Here is a 10084-nt window from a genome sequence, read left to right as displayed (position 1 = left end):
ACATCCACGTAAATCTTTAGTTTTCTTCTTCAAATCAAAATTCTCAACGAGATGATCAATGAAATTCCCGGCAATTTTTGAACAAATTTATTGATATGCCAGATGATCAAAGAACATGTTTAGTGCACAGTGAACAATCAACAGCTATTAAAACAAGTTGTAGGTAAATGTCGAAGTGAAAAACTGATATAGCATTTTGGATTGGAATGAGTTTAATAATGGATAGGGAAGCCTGAAAAGCAATAATACTAGCATTCTCTTCATCCTTAAACAGAGAAGGATTTTTTTTTGGACGTTCGTGCGACGGCAGACTCTTTTCTTTGCAGGGATTTTGGCGTCTTCTCTCCCTCTCTTCTTCCCAATCCTATTGTCGCGAAAGCAACCGTATACCGCTACCCCCGCCCATTCAACCAATCATTCCAGTGATTTATGAATATTTCGTTTATTCTATTCCACAGGGCCTTTCACTAAGATATTTCATTTCAGTATTTCCCCATTACATTTCCTCCCTTTCCCATTCTCCTATCTCCGCTCTGTCTCTCGCACATAGTCAGTCCTCTCCATATCAATTATTAAAAACGGCAGTAGTCGTACATTTCCCTACGCCTTGTCTCAGTGTGTTCGGCTCTACTCGATCCGATTCGATCCGATTCGATTCGACTCAACTCAATTCATATCATCCTTCCTTCCTTCTTTTCCTCCCTTACTTTCTTCGTTCAAGTGTGATTTGCTTGGCAATGCGGTCTTGTTTCTGTCTTTGAAGGAGTACATCAGTACCATACTCGAGCACTCCTCTATAATATTAATACTCTACGAAATGGATAGAAGTATTGGGGGTGACAGAGAAGGGACGCCCAGTCTGTACAACTCTCTCCCTCTCTCTCTCTGTAAATTCTCTCATGACACATTGCCGAATTGTTGTCCTTCTTTCCCCTGCCCTACCGTCTTCTCTTCTTCTCTTACCTTCCTTGCTCATTCAGGCCGTTTCCTTCCACTCAATACCTTTACATCCTATGCAATAATACAGCAACACATCGACGGAAGTCGTCCCTTCCGATACATACTATGAGTTGCATGATTCTTCTCTCCCTTTTTCTCCCTTTCCCCTTTTCCTCTATCTCATCCTCCCCCTCAATCTCATCTCGTCCCTGTACCTCCGTCTCTTTTCCCATCCGTTCATTCCCATAATGCATGAAGAAAATGTCTCGTGACCTGATACTTCTCTCTCCTCGTGTTACATTGTCAATTCTCTTCCTCTCTTCTCTTCAACGTTATCACTGGGCCAATATAATCAGACAGCCTTAAACTTACCGTTTTGGCCTTAAGCTTCAATTTTTCACCACTTCTACATTCCAATGATTGGAAGTGAGGGCAAATACGATATAACTGCATGTTGAACACAACCAGTGGAATTTCAACCCTATACAGTACTGCATGTAGTCATGTTAGCCCGGTGTGCTTTGCATGTTAAATACTTCAGAACACTTCAAAGTTGGCTTCACAACTGGAAATTGTTAGGTTACTTTTAACTTCTAAAACATCCCTATCTCAGTGATTCTAAGTTATTCGTCTCCTTTTCACTTACATGTTGTCAGAATTTAGACTAGTTTAATGCAACATGCAAATTTTTTCTTCCTTTCGAAGAGTCGTACGTAATGATGAATTTTGTGAAGCCAGTCTTTATTATTTTAGTTCATATTGATGATATTGATTTAAATTCTTAGTAAAATTTAAGAACTCCTCTGACATTTCCTGTTTTTCCCTCGGTTGACGTGGATCCATTTTTTTCCTTCACTTTGATTATTTCATTTGCAATATTTGCTAAAAAAATCATAGTTGATTGTTGATTCAAAATTATAGTTGCAGATTCGTTTTCAGTCCACTCTTCCAATGTGAAAAGTTATTCTTTAATAGTATCACTATCACATTTTCTTCATCTTAATTCGTAAAAATTTTGATTTTTCTTCTTTTTACTATCCATTGGCTACTTCGGGAACACATCCTTTTCCAAGTCTCGATGGTATGACTTGTCGATTGGCCTGATCTTGTATCATTTTTAACAAATAAGAGAAATGTTCTTGGCTAAACTAAATAAATGGTACAACGCAGCACTTATGTTTGGTACTTTCCTATGCAAAAAATGCAATAAAAGTGGATTTTTCTTTCGGGACAGACATTTTTTTTGTGCAAAATACTGTTTCCTTCGTATTTATTTGCTTAAATTTTGGTACTTTCTTTTTAGCAATTTTAAAATGCTTCGCAAATGTTTGACACTGATATAATAGCGTAAACTCGTAAACAAATTTAATCAAAATCTTCCAAAATTTTTCCAAAACTATTTGCATACTTTACAAATTTGAAAGATGAGATAAACAAAATAATTATTCAAACATGTTCATTTGTTGGATCCAAAAGCAATTCCCTTTATTCTGTACCTGAATAAATTTGGGATCAATTTTAACTTCATTATTGTTTTATTATTTGCTAAATGCTTATAGACTGTTTTAAAATAAATAAATTGACAGTACTGAACGGTCACAGTTTTTATTAATAAGCTAGTATTATTTTTATTATTTTGAGTTTAGTCTAAGTATAGTAATGTATATTAAATTGATAGTTAGCTTTTCAGAGTTAACTTTGCGCTGATATAGATATTAAAAAAAAAAGAAATTTCTGTCTGGAAGGAGTTGTCAATGTAGGTTCTACAACCTTCTTAAACGATTCTTTTTTTTTTTACTATATTTCATCCACTGCATTTTTGCAGGTGTCAATGTGAGACTATGGCCTTCATGAAAATTGAATGCATTTTCGGATGGAATAGCTGGTTGCAAGATGTACAGATTTTTGCAGCTCTAGTATTTTCTCTTCGCTGGTTGACCTTCCCCTGACTTGTTTTTTTTCTTTTTTTTTTACCGAAACCAGTCCTCTCTATCAAAATAATCAGTCTCCTTTAAAATTATTTCCTGTTTTTTTTTCTCGTCTTATTCTCGGACTGGACAAGAAGCGGAAGCAACCCTTTCATCTTTGATTCTTAGTAATTCATCTTAGCGCCAAAATGTTTTCTATCATACTTAGACACCAAAAACCGAGTGATGAAGAATTACAGTAAAACATATTCTGGAAACTTTAAGTGTGCCGTGTGAAGAAACTGCTGAATATTAGCCTAACGTGATTGACGATTCGTTGCCAGAGAGTTGATAAATGGATAAGAAGAAAATGAATGAAGTGAAAATGAGTATCTAAGCAACAATCTGGGTACTCATCGTTTGTCGAAACCTCTCTCTCTCTCTCTCTTTCCTTCTCTTTCTCCTCCTTGTCTGATTTAATTTCTACGAGATTCCAGTAGAACAATTTTTTTCTTTTTATTCAAACGAATTTTAGAGACCAGTTTGAAAATTAGAATTTAGATATAAGAAAAAGGACAATCGTGATAATTTCTATTGACCCAGTAGATTAGTTCCATCCAGTTTTAAAGTCTGATAAATAAATATGATTTTCTGATTCTTCATAAACTTGAAAGCTGAAAATCTTAGTTAGCACTCAAGGTCAGGTGGTTCAATAGCAGACTAATTTCAAAATATTGATGTATGATCTGATCTTGTTCATCGCCATTGGAATTCAATAAAATTTTATAATAAAAAAGAGTGGCTCTGAAAGTTATATTATTTTCATGCTATTTCATTTTTTTTTTTCTGTAAATGCATTTCATTGCTTTTGCAATTTCTGAAGATTATCTTTTAAACTAACCCTTTCTGCAGAATTTTGGAAAATGAAACTGATATTACCAGAAAATCAAAAGTAAAAGCTTGGGGTTGCAAAAATTTCTTTCACTTTACTTCATCTTACTTCTTCATTTAACCTTGCTTTATTCAATGATTACGAAGAATTGCATTGAATTAGTTCTTATTACAATTAGTATAAAAGGACATCCAGAATAAAACACAAACTGACCTTCACCATATCGAATTAAAACTTAACATTGAGAATAGTTAAGGGGTTGTGGGCATAATTAAGGAGTTCAGGCTGACAAACATAAGATTAATATGCAGTTATACTTATTGCAGTTATACTTTTTAAAATCAATACATTTTGTTAGATCTTTTCTATCAGCCTAGCTTGAATTTGTATTTCAGGATGGCTTTTAACATGATACAACATAGATGAATATTTCCAATTTTATTCTTATTATTCCAGGCGTTTTAAATCATAATTTGATTTTAGTTGAACCTTTCTCTTTGATTGTGGTATTTTTGTATTAGCTCAAAAAGAGGATGAAGGAGAAATTGAATTGTAATAACCAGACGGATGAGAAATTGATTGAGTGGTAATGTATCCCCTTAACATGGCGCAAATAAAGGAGCGCTATCTATCAATTTGGTGAAAGCGAGTAGATTGAAGACTGCATGTACTAGTTCAATTTTGTCTTCTCTTTGCTTCTACTTTTTTTTTCTCTATTTCTATCAAGAAACCATACTGCAAAGTCATTAACATGATACTAACCTCTCTCCTTCAATCTTACTCAATAAGTACCAACCTGTACTGTAATGCAGACTGTATTACAGTACGCCTGTTTCTGCAGAGGCGGCATGGAACAAGCATACTGTAATATCTTCATTCTTTCTCTGTACTTTCTTTTGCACAAATGCACAAAATCCTATAAAATAATTGAAAATTATAGATAGGATATATGCAATAATTAAGAATATTCGTAAAGTGTTGTAGGTAGACATGAAATATTATCAGTGATAATCGATTGTTGTTGTGAAATTTAATTGTCAGTAAAACATTCCTCTCCACTCTCCAAGAATGAATATTTTATTTGTCCTATTCTTCACCTTCCCAAAAAAAAAAATGTGATAATTGAAATTTCAATTTCTTCCTTGTCAGAAAGTTAGCATCATCGATCGAGACTAGACTCGTTTTTTGTTCATTTGATTCAATGTTTGTAATATCTTTTCACCAAATTCTTCATTGCAAGGCTAATTAGTGCTAAAAACTCTAAGCACAAAAATTTCCGGTAGAAACTTCAAATAAAAGAAAACATCAGAAATCGTTTTGCACCACAAATGGTTCTATCCTATTTTCCTGTCCCTGATATTTTTCGAAATCAGCTCGAAATTTTCTGTGTTGAGTGCATAATGCACAAATGTCCACTGTCCACTCTCGAATGTTCACTTGATTTGTTGTCTTATTGTAGATTTTTTCTATCTTTTTAATAACTCAATTTCTTTAGTGAATATGCCCAGTAATATAATTGTGCTGCGCCAGCAAGTTTTAAAAGGTATGGAAAGGGAGGAGATCGAGAGTCCCAGAATTAAGTGGAAATAACTTTTCTAACCACTTATCATAATGACCAATTTTTTAAAATGCCGAAATTAAGATAGTGTCGAGGGAAAGATGATTATTGTGCAGATCAGATTCTCATTGCAAACTCTAATTTAATTAAAAAATATCCAATTAGATATCAAATAATTATAAATCTGGAAAAGGCATTGTTGAAAATTTGAAGTCCACTTTCTAGCGGCTTTGTATAAGGCTTGCGCTTCGATACTATGAATAATAAATGCATGGATATTTGCTGCACATAAATATTAAGCAGATGAGGAGGAAGTGTCAAATGAAAGATTTTTATGAACGTTTCATCAAGCAAATACTTTATCATAAAGGTTTTGTGGCAACGAAAGTAATCCAGTAAAATAGGCTGTCAGTCAATTAGCAAATGGTTACTTGCGCCCCAAATAGCTGGTAGTTTAGGCTTTTAAGTGAAGCTGTCAACCAATTACCTGATGGAGAATTACCGTAGTTATTTGAAGAGACTACGCTCAAAAATTGCCAAAACCACGCCCTGAATGCATAGAGATAACCTCCTTTCCACTCATTGGTTCAGCATTTGTCCCACTTTATTATCATTTTATTCGTTTCATTGCTTTTTCATTCCTATTTTCCGAAATGATGGCAAAGTTTCTCTTATGATAGAGTAGTTTAGCAAGACAAAAGTTGCTTAACATACCACATCAATGCAACCTTCTCAGTGGTACTAACTGCAGTTGAATGTCAGATCAAGTTCACATTCTTCTTAATCCTGTTTCTCCCGGGTGGTGGTATTCGCGACATGATGCAATCAGTCCTAGAATTAGCTAATTAAACGAGTTAAAACAATTATGATTGAAACAATAATATGTTCTATATTCATAGCTTCAAATTGAATATTTTAGTGGTGATATCTGCGACATGATACAATCAACCACTACCACATTACAACAAAGTAAGTAGGATTCATGAAAAAGTGCTTGGAAATGCATGCGACAGAATGTCAGTCATGTAGAAATTTTCCTGTTGTTTCCAAGACTCAGTAAAAGGTGGATATTGTGCGTCAAAAATGTTAGAGCACTGTCAGAATTACAGTACCAAAATAAATGTAAAGAAAATGAAATATATGAAGTGGTATTTTGAGCTGATTTTAAATTATCAAACTAGACTTATGAATCTTGTTTAACTTTCCAATTGCATGAGGCTGATGAGGTAGTTTATAAAGCTGCGAGAGTAGATCAAACTCGCAGATTTTAAGCTATCTCCACTGCCTTCATTGCATGCTTCTTCACTCTTTTATATTCTTGAACTTACTTATTCATTTGAAAATTCTGCTTAAATAATTTGATTGTTTAAAATGATTTGCTTTTTTAAATAGTTCACTGAGCAGAGGAATAATAATGAAATTAGAATCCATGACATAACATGGAATCACTTGAATAGATTCAGAAATCTTGCAATTGTGCAAGGCCAATACTGTTAAGCTGAAGTTTTGAGTTATATAGCTTTGTCAGTTCATCAGTTTATTGCTCAACATCATAAGTGTAATGAATCTTACAACAAGTATCATCATTATCATCATGGTTGGGTTTTGTAAACGAACATTTAAAAGAGCTTACTCTACCTACCTTTGCTGCAAACGCTAAAAATGTAAATATATCCTTTGAGCCTGTGCAATAGATTTCTTAGGTAAGGTACAACGTGCACGAAACTAACCTAACCTTATACTTCTAAATTTCATTTGCCAGGGCGTAACGAGTTGGAATGATAACAGTAAAGTCCTTAGGATGTAGGTTTTGTTAACAGAGCTAAACGAGCTCCATTTGCCTGGGTTTGGAAGGTTTAGAATTGTCCTTTTCCTAAGATGGATGCCAGAAGGCTAACCAATTCATCTTGTCCATGGATAAAGAAGTGATAAGGAGCATAATACTACTGATTTTTAACTTTAAATCACTTCATTTTAATATGTCTACTCAAACTAACTAGTGAATTCAGTTTCGAAGACATCGTATCCTAACAGTTGCCATGTTAAATTTCTTCATAAAACATTAATGCTATATTATTCTTACAAGTTATGCAATACAAGTTAGTGAATTCAGCAACGGTATTAAAGATATTGTTAATAAATCGATTAGTAGATAAACGAAATTCAATAAATACGTTTATTTTTAATGGATTGAAATTGAAGGCATACCTTTTCTATTGCATAAGTTATTTCTACGTTATAATTTATTTGACGTAACTTCAATGAATCCTGAAAAGAAATTATCTCATGACAATTGGTAAATGTTGTGATAAGGAATTTACATTAAATTGTAGTATCTATATATTTGGACATTCACTGTCAGGAAATTCATTGCTTAGAATGCTCGCACGACAAATTCATGCGCAGATTTGTGAAGGATTAATGACAATATTTATGATTGAGCACATTCGTTCAACCAAAAAACATTTGAAAGCAACACTTCTGATTTCCTTTATTATCGTGGTTTGCATTTAGTTTCTAAGTTTAGTGATTAAAAAGGAAATAAACTTCTTTTAGTCGATTCATAAATATTCGCTATATATTACTCACTTTAAATTTCTTTTCTCTTTTTCTCGTCGATCATTCCATCGTCTTTACCACTTACTTCGTTCTAAACTTAATAATTTGTCACACAAGGATTGCTATCCCTAAGACGGTATCCAAATGATTGAGCAAAGAAGTTTTAACTGTATTGGATCCAAAAATTTCAGCAGTTTGGTATATTTTAACTGTGATAAATTTACCGCATCCATGCTTCAGATGGATTACACCTGACTAGAGCTTCTGAAAATTTCATACCTGTACTAATAAATAAGCTGCTTACTGATATAGTCGAGGTTGACATTTTTCTATTTGTCTTTCACTATACAACAAAAAGTATAGTTTTGTGCATCTGAAATGATCTTTCTACTGCTGCAGCATAAAATATTGTTTGAATTTTTTGGTCCAATAGATTTACATTTTTAACCAGTAAAATTGTGAAGTTATACAAATTCAAGAGATTAACAACTTTCGGCTTGATTTATTAGTTCAAAATTTAATTCTGAATCCTATTTATAGTGATTAGGATATGAAGAGTGGTTTATATGATGATTTTCCGGAAGACAAAAAAGGAATGCTTTTTTTTTAAAGATATCGTTAATGGTAGCACAACTCAAAAATATTAGACAAAAACAAATGATAGCGGTCAAAAAGATTTGTCCCAAAGAGTCTCTGGTGTGTTTATTGATCAAAGATGAAACAATTGGTGATGGAGAACAGTAAGTCTAATATATATTATTCAAAACGAGCAAACAAATGATGTCTATGCATACGAATTTGTTTTTAAAAATAAATTTGTTATTGCCAGGGATTTGGTGCTCCGTACTCTTGTGCCGGAAAAATTTCCTGATTTTGTTATTGCTCAAGTAATCCTGCAAGCAGCTACAGGTTTTTGATTCCACATCGAAATCAAAATTTTTCTGGAATACAAAAAAATTTATACTTAAATATACATGCTCTAATTCATGTTGTATATAAGTGACACGAAATAATGCAATAGTCCACTATACCTAGTGTATCGCACCAACCCACAAATGTAACTTAACTTAAAACTTGGCCAACTTCATCTTTAATTAAGAAACAGAATGACTATTCAATTGTAAGCAAAATTAATTTGTTGCAACGAAGAACGAGAAGAAGTTAATTTTGTAAAGGAGGCAAATATCACATGAAGAAGATAAATGGAAAAGAATATAAATTCAGGATGGGAATCATGGCTAGCAGGGTTTAATCGAGCTCAATGTCGTGCAATGGCGCTTTTACCAGCTGATTATCAACAAATAATGCTAACAGTTCCATTTTTGACCGGATCACTACGTAAAGTAGATAACGGTATTGAATACGGTCGTGTATTGCTCATTGGGATTGGAGCACGGTCAATCGCCAGTTATATTGAATATCATTTATTTCGAGTAAAAAACATTTTTTTCATTAGAAAAGACTCGTTCACTCATGTCAAAGAAACGGTGCATTTTGTTTTACAATTGCCATTTTATTTATTCAAAAGCTCATATCACTGTGACAATTTGAAGAGATCAAATTACAAACTTTTTTGACCCTAATAAATTCATTCTTTTTCTAACATCTCTCATTGGCAAAAGGCGGAAATAGAATGAAACAATTGTTTACTGCAGGTGGAAATCGATGAGCTTGTTGTTGTTGAAAAGGATCAATATCTGAACAAAGTATGGTTAGGAAATCCAACTTGGAATCATGTCACTGTCTCTGATATACGTAAGTGATTTCACCAGTTCTGTATACAACCATTGATATGCGATATTTAGATCAAAACGATAAGTCTAATTTCGGTAGTTCAAAATGCTGTAGAAAATCTTTTTCAAGTGATTGGAAATAGAAATAAACTAACCACAAAAGTGAATGTTGTATCACGTGAAGTTAGCACGAACAATTGTATCGAAAATGCTTTTCAAAAGTTTTGAATTTGCAAAAAATCCAAAGAAGTTTGGGAAAAGTTTGAAATTTTTTCAACGGTACAAATATTTGACTTTATTGTTTGAATAAGAAAATCTCGAATTTAAAGACTCTTAGTATTATTAACTTTGGACCTAACAGTCATTTATGAAATGGTAATTATCATCTCAAATATTCCGGATGAAATTTTAAAAAAATCAGTACAAATTGTTTGTTAAGGTGAGGAAGACTACAATGCAATATTTATTGACACTTGTCTCAATGCTATTTGTCCTC

General features: G+C 33.1%; 2 protein-coding genes across 2 annotated transcripts; one reads left to right on the top strand and one right to left on the bottom strand.

Moving 5' to 3' along the window:
• Positions 1-703: 703 nt before the first annotated feature.
• On the bottom strand, positions 704-1782 carry LOAG_02635 (hypothetical protein; the record flags this gene model as incomplete). Its single annotated transcript, XM_003138172.1, has 3 exons — positions 704-794; positions 1009-1263; positions 1739-1782. The coding sequence occupies 3 exons, from the start codon at positions 1780-1782 to the stop codon at positions 704-706; spliced, it is 390 nt and encodes a 129-aa protein (XP_003138220.1).
• Positions 1783-8512: 6730 nt separating this feature from the next.
• LOAG_02634 (hypothetical protein) lies at positions 8513-9618 on the top strand (the record flags this gene model as incomplete). Its single annotated transcript, XM_003138171.1, has 4 exons — positions 8513-8595; positions 8685-8764; positions 9080-9288; positions 9511-9618. The coding sequence occupies 4 exons, from the start codon at positions 8513-8515 to the stop codon at positions 9616-9618; spliced, it is 480 nt and encodes a 159-aa protein (XP_003138219.1).
• Between the last annotated feature and the right edge of the window lie 466 nt (positions 9619-10084).

This window comes from Loa loa (assembly GCF_000183805.2).
Source record: "Loa loa unplaced genomic scaffold supercont3.6, whole genome shotgun sequence".
Classification (NCBI taxonomy): Eukaryota; Metazoa; Nematoda; class Chromadorea; order Rhabditida; family Onchocercidae; genus Loa; species Loa loa.
The sequence above is the reverse complement of the archived record's forward strand: the minus strand, read 5'-3'. Positions and strand labels throughout refer to the sequence as shown.